This window comes from Anser brachyrhynchus (genome assembly GCF_964034855.1).
Source record: "Anser brachyrhynchus genome assembly, chromosome: 1".
NCBI classification, from domain to species: domain Eukaryota; kingdom Metazoa; phylum Chordata; class Aves; order Anseriformes; family Anatidae; genus Anser; species Anser brachyrhynchus.
Window position 1 is genome coordinate 50,008,585 of NC_137694.1, and position 19,381 is coordinate 50,027,965.

General features: G+C 44.8%; 2 protein-coding genes across 13 annotated transcripts in view; one reads left to right on the top strand and one right to left on the bottom strand.

Annotated features, from left to right (window-relative positions):
* Positions 1-2,592: 2,592 nt before the first annotated feature.
* On the bottom strand, positions 2,593-9,470 carry LOC308191386 (uncharacterized protein). Of its 4 annotated transcripts, none has more exons than XR_013947931.1 (4): positions 9,168-9,470; positions 8,163-8,413; positions 5,711-6,464; positions 2,593-2,801 (listed from the first exon to the last, which is right to left on the bottom strand). XR_013947931.1 is itself a non-coding variant. In XM_080583700.1 (3 exons), exons 1-3 carry the CDS (start codon positions 9,251-9,253, stop codon positions 6,364-6,366), a joined length of 438 nt encoding a protein of 145 aa, XP_080439826.1. In that variant the 5' UTR covers positions 9,254-9,470; the 3' UTR covers positions 2,593-6,363. The 4 variants fall into 4 exon arrangements, 2 of the variants coding, with proteins under 2 accessions (XP_080439826.1, XP_080439827.1); XR_013947932.1 differs by having other exon boundaries at positions 8,265-8,413; positions 9,168-9,403; XM_080583700.1 differs by having other exon boundaries at positions 2,593-6,464.
* ATP2B1 (ATPase plasma membrane Ca2+ transporting 1) overlaps positions 8,367-19,381 on the top strand; it is a 63,492-nt gene continuing 52,477 nt past the window's right edge. For 2 of the 9 annotated variants that reach the window (XM_080581490.1, XM_080581487.1), the window contains exon 1: positions 10,143-10,284. The gene's annotated coding sequence lies outside the window, so the exon portion shown is untranslated. Of the gene's footprint in view, positions 8,511-8,588; positions 8,619-9,583; positions 9,772-9,849; positions 10,093-10,142; positions 10,285-19,381 lie in introns of those variants that run through there. The other 7 variants (XM_080581486.1, XM_080581491.1, XM_080581492.1 and 4 more) reach the window with 7 other exon arrangements.

Sequence of the window (19,381 nt, forward strand, 5' to 3'; positions counted from 1 at the left end):
GACATTACCAGGAAGGAAGAAGTATTGTATAAGAAACATAGAGAAACCTCCTGAGTCACGTTTCAAAAATAAATAAATAAATAACTCCTTGGCTAAAGCCAAGCGGAAACAGACCATGTCACTGATGTTTATGTAGATTATGGTATAAAAATGCAAGATCTGTCCTAAACACTTAAAAAATAATTAAAAAAATCATAATTTAGATAAAATTAGATTTGTTGCACCTCTTATTTCACTGATGGTTCAAAACACAGGTAGTGGGAATACAGGTGAAAGCATCTTATATGATTAATTATTTGTGGTTTTGTGCTCAAATAGTTCTTGATTCCTGTAGACCAGTACAGTACACCTAAAGACATCCCTGAAAAACAGGAGAAGGGTAAGTTGCACCAGCCCATGAAAGAATACCTACAGAGGCTTATGTTTGAGATCAATTCCTTCTCTGATTTCTCCTTACTCTGAGCAATTCAAAAATGTCTACTATAATAAGCCAACATATACTGTGTGGGAGGGATGTGGGGAACCGGGACCTTTTTGACTTTTTTCCTTTCTTTCTTCTTCCCTCCTATCACCTCTTGAAAGAGGTAAACAATAAGCACAGTACTTTGTCCTTTCCTCACGGTTGCCACAGGTAAAATCTGGGAAGGCTGAACAACAAAATAATTTGGACCTGCCCAGTGATTTCTATTGCAAAAATACTTGCTGATTCTTGTAACCCTGCTGAAAATGCCACACATTATGAAGCTTCAGATCAGATATTTCTCTGATGTATTTCAGGAGTGCAATAAAGTTGAAATATATTAAGAAAAAAACATTCCTTAGTCTTATAACAATGGAAAATAAGTGCACATGTTTAAATTTTCAAGGGAACAGGCTGGAGTTCTGGCAAATGCTTTTTAATATTGCAAATGGAAAACAATGACTATACTGAGATACAGAAACTCCCTCATACAATGCAAGCAATATATTTCCTTTTCATGAGTTCCTTTAGGCAATTTGTGTCCTAAACCTGCAAAGGCATGCACAAGTTTAACGTAATCTACATACACGTTTCTATTTGGAACTTGCAAAATAAATTAAGAATCCTCATCTATTATAGGTAGGATATTTATATTATATTCACTGTTCCCTCTCACATTATTTTACTTACTTTTGTATAGTCTCAACCATAAAAACAAATATAAGAATTGGTGGAACACACTGAAGGAGGAAATAGGACTGTTGTAGTACGCTATTAAAAACACCTACCCCTCAACCACAAAGCAAAAAAAAATTTGAGAAAAAGCTAAAAATGAGCTGTGTTCTTTCCTATCTCGGTATTATGTCAACAAAGAAAACCCCCACACACCAAAAGTGTTGCACTATGGGATAAGAGTAATGTAGCTCCCTTTCTGAATTTTCTGGCATTATGGGCTTAAGAGAGGTACTTTATCTTAGCTTTACTTGTCTGCCAACTTAATGTTTCATGTAGCTTTTTTATCTAATTTAGAGAAGAGGAAAAGACCGGGGTCAAAAAATAAAACAAAACACCTTCTCTGTATAACAATACCTGTTTTTTAGTTTTTTTTTCTTTTTTTTTTAGAGGCCTTAATTAACTTTTCATGTTTTTATTTCTCATGTTTTTATGTTTTATGTCCATTATTTTCCACTTGAGTTGTTTTTTTTTGTTTGTTTGTTTTTTAAAGAACAAAGTTTTACATGGTTCTCATATAATGTCCTCATATAGACCCCTGCTAAATTTTTTCTAAAATGCATTTTTACTTGTCTTCTTAGCAACAATTAAATTGGATGGTGATATGTATGAGGCCAGGAGCATTAATGAGGAAAGTAACACGTAAGTGTTAGGTAACAAGATGGATTTTCTAATGCCAACAAAATTTACAGACACTTCACTGTTGGTTTATCATTTTTAAAGTTTTATTATTTTTCCTAAATGTAATACTGGTTTGGAGCATTAGCTGGATATATTTTTAGATCATAATTTCCTTTTAAAGCAAGTTCTCTTTGTGTTTATTTTTGCATTTATTTATTTAAAAAAAAAAAAGAACAAAAATCTATTTTTGAAGGGGATTCTTGACACTTTTCTGAGTGCTAGTATTTCACTGCACTTTGGCAGAGCACCACAGACTTCAATAAAACCACATAGAGTTGGGAGGCAGACAAACATACAGTGATTAGAAGGATCAGAGATGATGTCTCACTGTCACTGACGTCCCAGAGCCATTTTCAAAACAGGCTGTGGTAGTGTCGGCATTTCCACATCACATCACAAATCTTATCCTTAACAAACCCCGTACACTATGTCCAGTATGGGACCCGCATTCATTTTCTTCCCATGTCTGGCTGGTCCAACTACAAAGTATACAATATCATGGGAGTTCAGTCTAAACCAAATCAGTCAGAATCACAACCTTCCAGCTCAATGGAACTGAAGCCAGCAGCTGTGTCCTGCAAGCCTTCCACGTGTGAACATCCTTTTCCTCACAGATAGCTCCACAAGAATCAAACATACTACACTCATGTCAAGACATACTTCATTCATGTCATTACTCAAGATCATGTCATTTACCTCATAAGGACTATTCACTTCAATTCAAGTTTCAGTGCTTTATTAAAAGTTGCTAGCAAAAGTTGCATTAATTAAAAATCACTGGCAATCGATTATTTTACAAAGCTGTCCCTCCTAATGCTGTTTTTTTTTTTTCTTTTTTTCTTTTGTCTTTTCTGCATATGTTGTCCAGTTCATTGACCACTTAAAAGTAATGGCTGGTAGATTAGGAGGATCCATAAAACCATGCAGCCTGAAAGAGAGGTTCAGCTCACTTAACCATTGTTAACCTTCTGTGAGTTAGAAACTAAAATTTCAACTATTCACTTTTGTTTTAATTAAATATTCATTAATTAATTAAAATAAATCAAAAGAAAAATAAAAGAATTAAAAGAAAATTAAAAGAATTAAAAGAAAAATAACTGTTAAACTTAGACTGGCACATAGTGCTTTCTGGAGGTTGCAACTTCTCACTGTTGACTATAAAGGAATCTGCAGTTACTAGTACAAATCTAGACGTGTCCATTTTAGATGTCTATGTGAGGACATGCGATTCCCACCCAACTGACAAGGGAAGAAATACCACATAACACTGGCCTAAATGTCGCAAATTAATCATCTGATGCATAAGATCTCTGTGATGTCCTTGGGTTTTGTTCTGTTTTTTTTGTTTGTTTGTTTGTTTTGTTTTGTTTGGCAGGAATTGTGAGAAACGTGTAACTTGGAAAAAAAATACTTAAACGGGAAAAAAAAAGGGGGAAGGATGGAGTACATGACAGGAAAAGAGGCAAAGGAAGAGGAAGAGGAAAAAAAAAAAGAAGAGCAAGTTATGTAAGGGATCAAAGGAGGTGGAAGAGTGTGGTTCATGGAACAGGGCCGGGAATGTCCTACAGAAAGATCTCTAGAAAATCCCAAATACCTACCTCATCTGTTTCTGAAACTGCCCTATGTGATTGAGCCCCTGATTGGTTCACCTTTGCATTTTGCCCCACATTCAGCAGACAAGTATAAATACGTGGATCACCTCCATTATAAAACAAAAGTTTCCCCTCTACTACTCTGTATCCAGAGCAGATGATGGAGAGAGGTGACTCTAGCTGAGCTTGATTTAAATCTCCCATGCCCCAGTTCCATTACAAGTGTTTCTGCAGCTACCTGTAGAGCAAGCATTCCTGCAGAGACTGATTCATAAGAGTAAGTAAATAACATCAGATTCAATGTATAGAGCCAAAACATGCACAAATGTGCTAGAATAGGAAAGACCGTTACATATGCTGTCAAGGACATGTCATACATTTACTACTAAATGTAGTCCCATAGATCAGCCACGGGTACCCCAGTGAACTGCTCTCAGTTGGCTTGCAATTCAAAACCCCTGCTAGGACTTGAGGCCTTGAATGTGAAAAGCACTGAGAGCTGACCACACAGTGAAAGGGACTTGGTTGTGTTTAACATCAAGCTGAAATAAACACAAAAGATAAATAAGACTTTTATGGGATTAATTTTTAAATCCCTTTCAGTTATCCAAGGTATTTTTAGTAACCTAGGTGCGTCAGTTTTAGCAATTAGTAAGCATGTGCAACTTTTACTGAATCCAGTCAGAAATGAAGATAATAAATCTGTCAGTGTTTGGACTGCTACCATGTACAAAACATTTTTGTATCTTTTAATCCACTTCTGCCCTAAACCAAATTGCCTTTACTGCTGCATAACATGTCGCAAACTGAAAATAACCTACAGCGGTCCTATTACTAGATGTGTCCGTAACATGATGTATTTAAACCCTGGTGGTTCAATACAAGGCTTCCATGTTATCTAATTGACAAAAGGGAATTTAGAGGAAAATGCTATCGATTTTTGTTCTACTAATACATAACAGAAATATAGCTAATATCACAGAACTCATTTAATTTTCCTCTGTTTCATGAGCTAATAAGGAACACTAAATTATTTGCAAAAGTTTGTTCCTTCTCACCTTTTCCTTCATAGCTGTAGAACTACCTGATAATAGAGACAATGCCCCAGTCAAGACTTTCCTATTGTTATTGCCCATCATCTAATTCTCTAAGCGTACTGGTTTTATGCAGTAATATAAGCATCTTATGTAATGATTTTACTATAATTTACACTACTACGTAGCATGATTAATATTAAGGGTTTAATACTATGTATATCTCATATCCACACTTCTGCACAAATATCCAAATTTAGATCTTGATGCAGATAATCTTTAGATCTGCAATTCATAGTCTGGAAACAATTATTTCCGAATAAGGCTCATAAGGCTTGTGTCCAAAGTTTTAAACTATATGCGTAAGATAGGTCATTATTAATATTTTTTTTAAATGTCATTTTAGGCTGGTGGTATGTTTTTGCTAGCATCTTAAAAACAGCCAAGATGATTTAGAGCTGTATCCGGTCAACAAAGAAAACAAATAATTTATTCAAATATGTTCCGGTCATTGTTTATCACTTGAATGATTAAATCTTGATTAAGGTAGTGGGAATAAGGTGGTGCATTTTTTCTGATACTCTTCCTTGAAGGAAATTCAGAATGGGAGCTATTAGCTCTAATGACTCTTAAATGTTTCAAAACCATCTTGAACAATCGCCAAGGGGCAGAAATGCTAATGTTTGCTGAAGGAACCCAAGGCTTAACTGAATTATCTATTTTCTTATCCAAAGGACTTTGAAGAAGCATTTCTAAGAGACAATTTATTGTTCTACTCAAGACAATTACCCAGCACTGATGAGAGAGAGGAGGGGCTATATTTACTCTTCCTAAAACTAATTTCTGTGAGTCAGGAGCGTGACTCAGACTGGTCAGTGATGTTGATGTTAGCCTCAGAGAGAGTTTGGTTACCAGTGTTGCTTCTTATCTTTGGGGGGAGCGGGAAGGGAAAAATAAACAAAATACTTGTCATTTGATCACAGAGCAGCATATCACAACATTGCAATTTATGAAACAGATACTCAGTCAGCGTGAATTGGAATGGGCCCACAACATCAGTGAACTCAATGGAGCCTCACAAACTAACATCAGCTGACCATAAGCTCTTAAAGATAAGACCATGGCTTATAAAGCAACACATCTTAAAGCATCCACAATAGGAAAAATCAAAGGAACTAATGTTTTCTGTTTCAGAGTGGCATTGTACATACCATGAACGCCCCAAAAGCACTTTTGCACCTTGTTAACAGCAATGGATCTTCCCACGTTTTGCGTCATGAGATGACAGGAGAGCTGCCTGACAAATTCGTATCCATACCAAGGACAGGCACAGAGGTAGGTGATGGCTAATAGCTCCAGGGAGATGGGTTACAGCAGTGTGATTTTTAACCAATCTTCCTAGTCAATTGGACCAAAATGCTTCCAGGATACACCTTACTCAGGACTTTTGCCATTCTTTAGGAATTCAAGCACGAAGTGAGAAGTGTTTTGCCACTGGGGAGAAAGCAAGGAGGAACACTCCAAATTGGGGAAGCGCTATATAGGAAAGTCCTGGGAGTGGAGGTGGCTGGGTGGTCACTGTATGTATTTTTGCACTCTGCTAGCAGATAATTTGCAGAACACATTCATCGACCAGATATTTATCACTTTCTAAGAGGCAGCCATGGTCACCCTGTCTCATCATATCCATGCCTCTTTTTTTTTTTTTTTTAAATGTTTTATCATGAAAGGTGTCCCAAACTTGTTCTTTTCTGCTCTTTATAGTAGTGTAAAGCATGGTTATCCTGCTCTGCTCTCTTTTTTCTTCTCTCTAATGCCTGGTCCAAGTCCTTTAATGGGCCAGATCGCAGGATTTTATGCTTTGTTATTTTGATTCTTTGCATGTAGATGTTGCACCTTTGTTCTCAAGATGTCTTTCTTCACCCTCTGGTCTGGGGCCATAATGCTGCTGTGTTGTGGCAGCACCTGGAAAGAACACGTAAAGAAGAAACAGTTAATGTATAAAGTTCAGTTTATACTTTCTGATATATTTCAGATATCAGATACACGAAGAAGAGATTTGCGCAATAGCTCTTCCTTCTCACATTCCTTTGTTTACTTGCTTTATCTTTTGCCCTCCTGATCACCCACTTAAAGAAAAATATCTGAAATGTTGTGAGGGAAATGGAATAGAGCACAAAGCTTCAAGTATTTTGAGTTATATGTTTTTGCAGCAGGAAAACCATGATGCATAGTTCCTGAATAGTCAAGAGAAAGAACTGTGAGCTGATAAGCACGCAAATGTCAGCAGATAGGCCTCTTTCCTAAGTGAGGGGTAATGGTGATTTCAGGATGAATTGTGTGCTTTGCTCTTGTTTCACAAGGTCATTACTAGGCTGTACCGGCTGATGGTAGAGCAATTTGGCTATGGTGCCACCAAAAAGATGAAAGAAAGGGCAATTGTTTGCTAACGTTATCGTTGCCTCATCTTTTGGGCAAAAGGCTGCTGGGGCTGCTCCGAGGCGGAATGCTGGGAGGATGCAGCGCAGCCTCAGGGGCAGTTCGTGAGGAGCAGCCATGCAGCAAGACAGGGCACAAACAGACTGACAGACAGACAGACGTCTGCCAACCACCAGCTGGCCCAGAGAGCAGCCAGACCTGCAGACCCGAGTGAATGACTTCCACTCATTCCTGCATTGACGCAGCTTGAACAGGATCAGCTCTAGCAGGGTGGTCAGGAAAGTGGTTTCAAAACCGAATTGAGTTTAGATCCATGCACAAAGTCCCTGTGTTCTCTTATCTTCTTGTTCTGGGTCAAGCCCATTATGCAATTTTGCCCAAAGGCCCCTAGTTTGTAAAAAACAGCAAGATGGTCACTCAGACCTTGTCTGCCATACTCATATTTGACCAAGTATTGCAACGATTCAAATACACCAGTTCACGTTTTTTGTGTTAAAACTCTAATAATTAGATCAGATTCAGGCAACCCATTTAAATTCTCCATGACACATTTTCTGCCTCTGTAAAAATGTATGATATCGTTGGAGGGTTGGTCACAGAATGAGTTGAGCTATTGTCATTGATTTGTCAAGTCTGGCCTTTCCAAATTCCCTGCAAACCACGCTGAATTTTCCTGAAATGGTAATGTTTCCTCAAAAGTTAAATGAAATATTTCCAGAAATATTCCTTTGTGCATCTTGGTTTTGCTTGCTTTATATGATTGGTGACCTAAATTACATGAAATGTTTTCTGTTTCTCAATTACATGCCTTAACCTTTAGAAATAAGACGAGTGCCTACTTACTTACAAAAAATCGTGAAGAATACTGTAGCTTGAGGATCAAATTTAAAAACATTTTGAAATTCCAGGGGAGAAGATTCTGCAGAGCCAGAAGAAATTTCTTCTTACTTTCAACCAATGTGTTTATGTTTTTATATTGTCCTCATACATCATAACATGAGGAACATTAAATAATTATTTTGTGCCATGAAAAATATGTCCACTCGGAGCATTCTACTACAACAGCATCACAAAAAAAATGAATGTTGATATATATCCCTCTGACCATCGCTTCCTTCCCTCAAAGACAACCACGGGGAGTTATTCCCATCTGGTAGGTGAAGAACTGAAGCATAGGCTACTTAGCTTCCCTGAAGAGAAAAGGAAGCAGGTACAGACACGTACCCAAACTGCAATGCGTTAAGCACATCATCTCCTTCTTAGCTGTACCAAAGCTAATTTTGTCTGCCCGAGAGCTGGCAGATATGACAGATCTGTGCACAACACCTCTTGTCAAGCTGTATGGAGAAATGCAGCTCCAAGCGCCGGGGGAAGCCTCGCCGAGCGCCAGCGATCCGTGCCGAGGAGGGTGCTGAACTGCGGGCAGAATGCACGAGGATCCGGCTCGCGTGCGCTCACAGAGCCCTCGTCTCCTCCTGGGGAGAAGCACAAGAACGAGTCTCAGCAGAGCAGCCTGCAGTGTTGCTCACCTCGGTATTTTGATTTTTTCAATCGACCTCTAGATATGTGGAGGTAAGGCGGTATTTTTAGCAACATCCCAAACGGGCAGGAGCCAATTACTGCTCACGGTCTCTCTGACTGCCTCACTTGAGCAAGGAGGGAGATGTGGCAGGGACTCAGGTAGGGAAGAGGGGGAGGACGAGGCACGGTAACAACGCCGTTAGGGCTATTGATTTCTCTGCCGGCGCTGCGGGCTGCTCAGCACTGACTTCGCCCTGCCGCCTGAACTCCCTCGGCTCCGCGGCACCCGGGGGCTGCAGAAAGGAGCGCTGGGTGAGGCGGGTCCCTCTGCCTCGCTGCCCCGGCAGCACGACGGGCGGGGAGCCGGCGGTATTCGCGGCCGGCGGCGGGGCCTGGCAGCACTCGGCCCGGTGAGGCGCCCAGCGGCGATGCTGTGTCAGAGGGGACGGGACTACAGCTGCCTGACGCGTGGAGGGGGTCGGGAGGTGCGGGTGCTGCACTGAAGCAATCACGCTTGTTTTTTTTCTCCCCCGTCCCCCCCCAGTCCTGCCCCGGCCCCCTCCGGCCGGGCAGGGCGGCGAGCAGCGGGCCGCTAGGGCGCCTCGCGCGGTCACCCCCCCCCCACCCCCAGCGGCCCTCCCGGGCCGGGGCCACCCCCAGGCCCGCCGCGCGCGGCCGGCGGGCGCGCACACGCGGCCAGGCGCGCACACGCAGACGCGCGCGGCCGCCCGGCCCCGCCCCGCGGGAGCCGCCGGTGGCAAAGTCACCGTCCCGCGGAGCCCGCCGGCCTCCATCGAACGCCGCGGCCCCGCCCCGCGACGTCATGGAAACAAGCGCGTCACCCCGCCGCCAGCCAGTAGCGGCGCGGCGGGGGCGTGGCCACCGCACCTCGCCCCGCCTCCTCCTCCTCCTCCCCCCCCCCCCCCGTTGAAGGCGCCGCGCCGCGGGCCCCCCCCCCCCCCCCCTCCCCGCGCGTCACGTGACCGGCGGCGGGCACCGGCGGCCGCGGGGCGGGGCGGGGGCGGTGGCAGCGGCGGGTGAGCGCGGGGAGGGAGGGGAGGGAGGGGAGGGAGGGGGGCGGCCGGGGGGCGGTCGCACCGCACCGCACAGTACCGCATCGCCCCGCCCCGCCCCGCCCCGCCCCGCCCGGCGGCGCCCGGCTCCCGTAACGGTCGCGGTGCGGGGCTGGGGCTCTCCGCGGCGCTGCCCGGGGCGTGCGGCAGGAGGCGGGCGGCCGGGGAGAGAGAGAGAGAGGAGAGCGGAGCAGAGCAGAGGAGAGCGGCCGGCGGGAGGCGACCCGCGGCTCCTGCCGGTGAGGAGGCGACGGGGGCGGGGCGGGCGGTGCGCGCCCCCCCTCCCCTTCCTTCCCCTTCCCCTTCCTCCGCCCCCGCCTCCCCCGGCGCCCTCTCCCCGCCGCGGCTCGGTCCCCGCTCCGCGCTCCCCCCGCCCCCTTCCCCTCCCCCCGCGGCCGCAGGGCGGGGGCGGCCGCGGGCAGGGCGGGGAGCGCGGGGACCTTGTGCGCTCGGCGGGCGGCGGCGGCGGCACCGGCAGCAGCGGCGGCACCGCCGGCAGCAGCAGGTTCACGGGCGCCTCGCCTCGTCCCGGCCGGCGGGGGCGGCCCCGCGGCGCCGAGGTAAGCGCGGTGGCGGCGGGGGGCGCCGCGCCTCCGCCCCGCCCCGCTCCGCTCCGCTCCTTCCCTCCCGCCCCGCTCCGCTCCGCACAGGCGCGGCGGCGGCAGGTGCAGGCGCTCGGCGGGGCCGCTCCGCCGCGGGGGGCTGCGGGCCGCCTCCGAGCCTCCTTCCCTGCGAGCCTCCCGCCGCAGCCGGTAACCGGAGCGCGCACCTCCAGCCGGGGCGCGCCGTGACCTTGAGGGCAGCGGATGCGGGGCTGCGGCGCGGCGGCAGCGCTGCCCCCCGGGGCCGCCCCCCGGTCGCCGCGTGCTGCGCGGCCCCGATGCAGCCGCACCGGCATCACCCCCCCGGCCGCTGGGCACCGCGGGCCCGGCATCCGCCGACCGGGGCCGGGATGCGGCTGGCGGAGCCGCCGGGGCGCTGTGGATCGGGAGTCTGAACGCGCGTCTAAACGCGCCCGCTCCGCTTCACTTCGTGAATTTTTTTTTCCGCGGGGGAGAGGGGGATGCTCGACACCGAGAGCGTTCCGGTGTCGTTTCGGCACCCCCGGCACGGGGACCCCCCCGGCAGTGGTCTGTCCGTGCGGGCGGTCGGCTCCGCTCCTCGGGGTGCAGCCGGCGGCGACCCCCCCCCGCCCCGCGCCGCGGCCGTGGGGGCGCGTTGGCAGCGGCGGCGCCCGGTCGGGGGCGAGGGGCCGGGTGGGCATCCAGGGCACGGCCCCCAGCCCGTCCCCCCTCGGGGTCCCGAGCCGGGGGGAGCCTGGAGACGTGTCGGGCATCGCCAGCAATCTGCGGTCCGCACTTACCTGCTGCGGGAGCAGTGCGGCGCAGCGCGCCCAAAGCTGCCGCATCCCCTAAATGCTCCTGGATCCCAGTGAGCTCGGGTCGGAACGGCATTTTTAGGTGGTTAAAAAGGGCTCGCCTAGGTAACTCGCCAACCTTTGGCTCATCATATAATGTATGAGAAGGTGGTAGCGCTGGCCGTAGCGGATGGGATTTTTATTTTTCCCTGTTTGTTTGAGCTTTTCGAGGATTTGTTCCAAACACCACAAATAGTGAATTCCAGCAGAAGTAAACTTGTGTATCTTTAAACTATTGACTCTGTTGGCAGGAATAGCTTCCAACGTACTAGAGCTTTAATACTTATGGCATAATGAATGGAAACTCTCTTCGTGTCAGTGGAAAAAGTGGTCACTGAATTCAGTCAGAGGAAAAAAAAAAAAAGCTCGTACACTTAAATGTAAAATTTCTGTTCTGGAAGAACGTTGTTGGGTTGTTCCGTGTATTGCAGTTCTCTCTGTTCGTTATGGTAACCCACCCAGGTTGGGTTATTTGGAGAAAACAAGGGTCCTGTGTTACACGCAGGCGCTTGCAGGTTTTTTCGGTCGGTATTGCTACCTTGGTGCTGAATTGCAACGTTACTTGTTCAGGTCCTTCAAAAGAGAACGCTGCTTGTGATGTGGGAAATTAAAACGATACAAGGCAAAAGTAATTTTTCTGTCAGCGTGGCCGTGCTCTGCATGCATGCAGTGACTCAGTACTGCATATTAAGCAGGCGTGTTTGGGAATTTCAGGCGCAGACCAGACGAGTGTCACTTCAGCATGGGTTCAACTACAGGTCTTGGTTCCTTACAGACTTGCGTTGCATACAGATAATGGTATAAGCAAAGGATCCCCACCTGCACTGTATGAAGTCAACTAATAATCTGTGACTGATTCTACCAATTAAAATGCTCTGCTGCCTAATGCTGGAATCTCATTTAGAAAGTGACTCTTTTCATGGACCGCAATACAGAACCTCTGTCAGCTGTTGGAGTTGTGACCCTTTAAACCGTGTTGTGGAAGCTTAACAGGAAGCGCGGACAGGCTTGTAAATATCTTGCAGCTCACAGTCATAAGGGTCTAGTAATTACTTCTTTTTTTAAAAAAAAAAACAAAACTGCTTGAGATTGTTCAGAGAAGAATATGATAAAATGGAAACAGTCATAAAATGAAGATAGTAAGGAGGAAAAGAAATATATCCGATGAAGCAATATCAAAAAATGATGCTTTGGAAGACTTGACTTTGCCAATGTTTAAGATTTTAGAGCTGGGAACTCAATATTAACTGACGAGTTCAAAATGGACTTGGCAGAGCAATCAATAACATGCTGTAGCAAGCAAGTCTCCTTTGACATAAGGGTGGACAAGATAACCTAAAGTATCTTCTAACTCAAATTTCTTCCATTAAGGTAGACTAAATATTAATGGCACCGAGCATTCTTTACCACTGAAATGTGACCTCAGTGATGTCTTTCAGTGTTTGAACTGTTTATTTTAATATACATTCTCTTCCATTTTTTAAGGGAAAATAATGCCAGTGCAGCAAGGATGCATACTGTGTTCAAAGTCAGCTCTCAGTTAGCAAAATTTTATCTAATGCAGATTAATGAGCAGCCGTGATTAGCCGAGGGCACACCAATGTAAATTTTATTTTTGAGGAATAAGGAAGACTACTTCAATCTATAGCAGGTTATTTTGGTACAGAAACACATGCTTACTTTCCTCCAAAAGGATCGATGAAATTGTAATCATGTTCTTAAATTTATGCTCTTAAGTATTCCTAACTTCTTCTAAAATGAATAATAAGGAAGAAACCCAAACTTGTTAAAAGCTGCTGTTGAGGAGATAGTGATCTTTTTTTTTTTTTTTGAGTATCTTAATTAAAAATTAGATAAAATCTAGGTATTGCAGTATTGTCTAAAAAGCTAAGATTAGCTCTTCTTCCTAGCTTGCTGTAGTGCAGGCAGCAGTCTCAAGTAGGTTTATTTTTTGTATTCAACCTGTTTTTCTTGAAGATACCATTTTTGTTTCTCATTAAGAAGTTAACAGATTGTCTGCTGTGCTCCTTGTTCTTCAAAAGTAATACTGTTGACTGTTTAAAAAAAAGAAGTGAAGCTATGATGATTTATGTAGAGGAAGAGTATTTCTCACATGCGCTAATGATTAGTTACTAATCTAGCTGAAAACGGCTGGTCTTCAGGTTTGGATTTCTGTACTATTAAATTACTAATTTTGTTACTAATGTTGCTTTTTCCCTAACTTTGGCTCCAAATAGTGGATAAGATCGTGTTCATTGATCGTACGGCAGAGCGATAAAAAGTAAGGATCTGACTTGATGAAAACCCCACCAAATGTTCGTATTCACCTGTAAAGAGTAGAAATGTGCCCAGCGTCTCTGAAAGGGGGCGCATGCATCCAGAAGATAGAAGCAATAATGATAATTAGTGTAGAAGGATGCTAGATGGGAGGAATTTCTGGGAGCTACCATGTACAATGAAATCAACAGGCAGAAAATTAGACAGACCCACTGTTGTACCTTTCCAGACTGAATGTGGATTCAACACAAATACATGGAAACGTCCAGTTCCTATTTTATTTCTAAACTATCAAGCTTTCAAATGCAGTTTATAGAAATGAGTTTCTAGCTTTCATGATAGGTTTCGTTTGATATGAACAGTAAATTTGAGGGATCTGCCTGTTCAAGCTATTCATATTCCAGTAAACATTATGAAAGTGATTTCTGCTGCCACTTATAAATCTTATTCTAAATGACAGATGACAGCGGGAGGTGTTATTAGTTTAATTTTGGTGAATTGCAAAGTAGGCATGAGGCTTTCTCGGTTGGTATTTCGAAGGTCTGGTGGGAGAAGAAATGTAAAGAAAATGTAGGAGGTGTTTTTAGGAAAAAAAAAAAAGCCAGAAATGGCTCTAAAAATAAATCCAAATTCTCTTTCTCCAATAATAGATAAGATGCAAGCACATGTTACAAGACAAATAACATCTGCCCTGTCTTGGGGATGCATGGGGGAGAATGGATTGAGGGAAGAAGATACACCCTTCTGTTAGTGCTGTTGCCAACTGCAGTGCGCAGTTAAGGAGCGTGTAGATAAATTTTGAGGATGACAGGGTTGATGAGCTTTGCTGCTGGTCACAAAGTCTGGGTCGTTTCGCCATTAAAAGCATGATTGGTGTCTTCTCAGCACAAGAGGGTAATGTTGGTTTATTGATGGCATTTTCTTTTTTTTTTTTTCATTCTGCTGTGGAAAAGAAACCCAAGTAAGTTCTTGCATGACCTTTCACTTACAGTTAACTTCAGTGGTCTACGTGTCTCAGTCTTTCAATATTGCGTACAAGCTGGATGCTGCCTTCGTTCCCAATGAGCACAGGAAACATCACGTTCTCAAAACGCACTTCTGTGGAGCCTATCGCTTGTAATCTGCTACCCTTACTTGTGCCCTTATATTCACAGAAAGATAAGGTGGCAGTAGGGAATACAACACTATTAGGTTCTGACCACTTGGTGTACAGTGTCTGGACTATGAAGAAGAGGCCTGAGATGCACCATGCTCTGAATTAGTTGGTAGTGGCAACCCCCTTCTCAGGGCAGACAGGGTGATTCAGCCACTCTTTTATTGGTTGTAACAGAGGTACTGAGGTACTAACATGCCAGCTCCTGTTCTTACCCCTGCCATCAGAGTGTTTATCGATATGGTGATAGGCACTGTACATAAAAATACACGCAGGCTACAGTTACTTTAAGCAGCCGTCCAACTTCCTGGGATTTAACCTAGGATTCACAGTGTTCTCTTTCTGACTCTCATGTCTTTAAACTGAAATTTTGGTATTTATTTTAAGGTTCGGAGTCCGAGGTGATCTTGATCATCTTTAAAGTATGTGTACCAGTGAAAAAAGATTGAATGCCCTTTACCCTGGAGTTATAGATGTGCCTTATAAAAAGGTCACACAGCCTTTTTAACATATTATTTGATAACTGACTATCTTGTCTGCATGGCTTTTTCAAGATTGCTGCTGTATGTATGCAAACAAATGTGTTGCTTGTGGTTTCTACTATGGCTTCCTGAGCAACTGCATTTCTAATGAAATCAAGACTTCTTGGGTATTGCACGATAAGATTTCTCAAAAAAATAAAAAATAAATAAAAAACCAACAACACGTAAAACCAAAAAACACACCCACAAAAAACACCCACAACCAAAACTCACCACCACCAAAAAGAAAAGCAACAGTGCATGATAAAATAAGTTTCATCTGCAAAGCCAATCACAATATGTATCTGGCTTTGAAACAAATTAAAAACAACTGATACCTCCTTCTGGTGAAAGGTAGAAGATCAGAGACATCAGCTGTGCACGATGGAATTTTTCTACTATCAAAAGGAATAGCCAGAGTGCTCTGCTCTTAATTGGTGTAAAGAGCTTAGCAACTAGCAGTTAAGAAGTCTTGTGGCTACTGCAAACTTTTTTAGGAAACCCTGTAGAATATAATAAAATGTTAGGAGGATGGCCACTGTGACTCTTCAGAAGTTTAGAGAACACTTACGTGGTAAGTGTTCCAAGAAATGAGTCTGTCAAGTCCTAAACAAAATACTTGCTGATCATTTCTGTTAAGATGATTGGTTACTTTTATTTTTTCTTTTATTATTCTGGAGCTACAGCATCCTTGTATCATGGCCTTTTCCAGCTGCTGTGTTGATCATCGTAATCAGAGACTGTGAGGACAGTCAGACAACCATTTCTGTTCTCTCCTCTTTAGCCTGTCACCATGAGTAGAAAGTTTGGTGGGGTGGCTGAGGTGGTCGCGTGGCTGCCTTTGTTTCCACCCCGTTCTGAGCTGCTCTATACTTCTCATTTGTGCTGTTTGTGCTACACTGACCCTTTGGCTCACTGCACCAGTAGTTCGTGTGCTGGACAATCCTAGTGCACAAAATAGGCTCCCCATGGTATGAGGTGAGAGGCACGGCTCACAGGAGGGAAGCAGTGTATTTGGATAGCTGCTGTGCGAATGTTCTTCCTTGTGTAGCTGTCAGGTGAAACTGCTTGCTAGAAAGTAGTAACCTTTTCACATAAAAGGGCCTGAAGTTACTGTTCCAATAGCAGGTTGGAAAGTAGTTGGAGTGCCAGCCATGAACTAATGGCTTTCCAGAAAAGATTCTTTGGATCTATCCATAAACATCATTGCCCTAGGTAAAATATTAAAGAATATTGCAACCCATTTGCTATATGCCTCGGTGGTTTCTGATGCTGTAGAGGAAATGAGGAACTGCTTGTCATACTGTGCACCCAGGCTTGCTTTCTGAAGCTTTGCTTAGATAAGATGGAGTGGATAGAAGCAAGAAATGGGTAGAAAACATGGCAGGTATGGTTAGCCCTTAAGTTATCTGAGAAAGGGTGGTATTTTCGCATCTCTCCTGGCTATTTAGATACAGTAGAGTCTAAAGCAGAAGCTTAATATGCACGTTGAGCAGGAGTTTTTTCACTTCCCTATAGGTGCTATTGGTATTACTGTTGAGTCACTTTGTGCTTAAATTGTTTCACATTGCTTGGGTCTGCCAATTTTGTCCTTCACATGGGAACGAAGCTGGTACAAAACTTTGAAGTCTATGGATGATAATGCAAATCAATACTTAAATCAGTGTAGTATCTAGCAACCTCACCCTGGTGAGTTTGTGTGAAACATAAAATAATTTAATCTGACTAGCAGTGTCTGGGCCAAACAGCTTTCAAATATATACATATGTATATATATTTGGGAAGATGGAGACTGACAGCTGGAGAGGGTAGGGAAGGCTTTCCACCACTGGTAACACACTAATTCCAGTTGTCTTTCTTATGCTTTATTAACAACTCAGATCACTTCACCTTGTGTTCACCTACTTCAGCTCTGAAATCCATGTAGTTGTGACAGCTTCACATCCTGCAATGAGTTTGCTTTGCATAGTGAAATGCCTCAACGTCTTCATGAAGTCCTGTTTCAGCAGTGTGTTTTGATAGCAGGTGCATCTCGCTATGGTGACTGCAGATATAGGGGCTCGTTTCTGAACTGAATCTATACATCTAAAGTGAAGTTCATAGTAAAACTCTCAATTATCTAAAATTTGAGAGAAGCATGGTCTATTGCTTTTTTTTTTTCTTTATGTCTGGTTTCTGTTAGTGGAAGCATTCGTAGTGGAGCTGCCCATAAAATGGAGATGGCTTCTCAAAGCACACACCAGTGTACAGGAGCCTTCTGAAATAGTGCATAGCCATTTGAATAGTGCATAAAGTTATCTGAGTATGAAATAACAGTGTATAAAGCTGTGGCATGGATGTCATCTGCTTGTGAGTGAGCAGTTTGTGTGGATTTCTTTCCATTATCCAGTAATGGCACTACCGACTCTGGACAGCAGCTTCGAGAACCACCTTCCAAAAATTCCTCAGAAAAGGTTGTGTGGATTGTCCTGACTATGTGAAGTTTGACATCCTAAAGCTACAGTGTGAACTTTAGCTACTTCAAAGCTCAGGAAATCAGTTCACCAGATGGAACAATACAATAGGTGGAGGGTATTAGTTTTTGTTTTCTGTAGAGATAGTGCAGTAGCATTTTAATTGGTGGACTGATCAATCCAAAAACTGAATTGCTGAATTTGTATGGACCTGCAGTTTTATATTCTCATTCTATTGCTGAATATAAAGCTAAAGAAATGAATATGGAGAATAAAGCTATATTATTAATCTTGGTCAAAATGCTTTGAACTGCCCAAAGTAAATACAGTGTAATTTGGTCATAAAATAGGCCTGTTTTGAGCTTCTGATAGGTGTTGCCGAAGGTGCCTCCTGAACACGATTGAGCTGACAAAATAAAAACACTACTGTAAAGCTTTTTTCTTCCCTGCAGTGGTTCAGCATAGCTGGAAATGGTGATGTGTGTCCAGTATGGGGCTGAAGTAGCAGCAGGGCTGCTGGGTAATCCAGATCCCCCTGGGTGAAAGCAGACAAAGTTGGAGCTGTCCTGGGCCATGCCCATGTCAAGTGCCTGCCTTGCTGCAGTGGAGCAGTGCAGATCTGAAGGAGTAGACTGTCCTGGTGGTGTAACACATCTGCCTTGAGAAGCTCAGCAAAGCCACGCATGATGCCCTGCACCTTGGGTGCAGCTGCTCCATGTGGCAGTTCAGGTCAAGGGCCCTCTGGTTAGGGAGGAGGTCTGTGGGAAAGGTTTCGGGCATCTTGGGCACGATCCTATCCCATACCTAAAGGGGACCTACAAGAAAGCTGGGGAGGGCCTGTTCACAGTGAGTGTAGTGATAGGACAAAGGGTAATGGTTTTAAACTAAAAGAGGGGAAATTGAGATTAGGTGTAAGGAGGAAATTCTTCGCTCATAGGGTGGTGAGGCACTGGAACGGGTTGCCCAGAGAAGCTGTGGATGCCCCATCCCTGGAGGTGTTCAAGGCCAGGCTGGATGGGGCTTTGGGCAGCCTGGTCCGGTGGGAGGTGTCCCTTCCCATGGCAGGGGGGTCGTAATTAGATGGCCTTTAAGGTCCCTTCCAGTCCAAAGCATTCTTTGATCTTGCCAGACAAGTGGGTTTGAGTTGGCAGAGTGCTTGTGTGCTGGTGAGGGCTAACCTGCCTTGGGCTGTCTTAGCCAGGGTGTGGTCTGTGGGCGCAGAAAAAAGGTGATTGCCCTCAGTGTGCTCGCAGGCAGCATCCAAAATGGTGTCATGTTTTGCATGTCTCTGACAAACAAGAGGCCAGGAGAGGGTCAGCAATCCACTTAGGGGTCTGTGGTGGTAAGTGAGGAGAAGCTGAGAAAGGTGGCTGTGCTCCTCCTGGAAAGCAGAAGGATTGGGGGGGGGGGGGGGGGACCCTGGATTACCACTGGTCTTCAGTGGGGTGTTATAGAGAAAGTGCAGTAGTGCAGTCTCTTTTTTTTTTTTTTTTTTTTTTTGGCCAGGGTGAGCATGTGGGTGAAGAGAAGAGCTTCTGTGGTTGTCTTGTGCTGTTGAGGTTTGTGCTGCCCTCCTGGGAGGGGGCAGCCCCCACCAGCATGTTGACCTTCAGAAGGAGCCGCATGCATTGCTTCTGTCTTCTTGTCACTAATTCTCATCTAGGTCTGTTCCCTGACCTTGTGGTCAGGTGAGCATTAGAGCCAGCACACGCCAGGGCACAGGGCTATACCTTCTGGCAGTAGCCTGCATTCAGATATTCCTAAACTAACTGTGAAACCACATCCTTACTCTCACATGTGCTTGCTTTTACATGGTAATGTATCTGCTCGATATGCTAATTCAGCGAGCTGGCTGCCGTTAACATTGGTAGCGCAATCCTTGCCCCTTACATAACCACCTCAACAACTGAAACCAGTCACTCCAGGCCTCTTTTGCTGCTGAGCAGACATAAGCACTTCCAAGATGAGATTCATGTGACTATTTTAGATTGTGTCCTAGATAGCTTCTGCTGAAAGATTAAATTCAGC

Bases quoted from the DNA above. Each gene is read 5' to 3' on its own strand.
- LOC308191386 (XM_080583700.1), bottom strand. From the start codon at position 9,253: ATGGAGGCCGGCGGGCTCCGCGGGACGGTGACTTTGCCACCGGCGGCT. The intron at 8,414-9,167 runs GTGCGCGCCTGG...GCTTCTCCCCAG, and splicing joins GCGGCCGCGCGCGTCTGCGT to GAGGAGACGAGGGCTCTGTG. The intron at 6,465-8,162 runs GTACGTGTCTGT...TGTTCTTTCCAG, and splicing joins CTTAACGCATTGCAGTTTGG to GTGCTGCCACAACACAGCAG.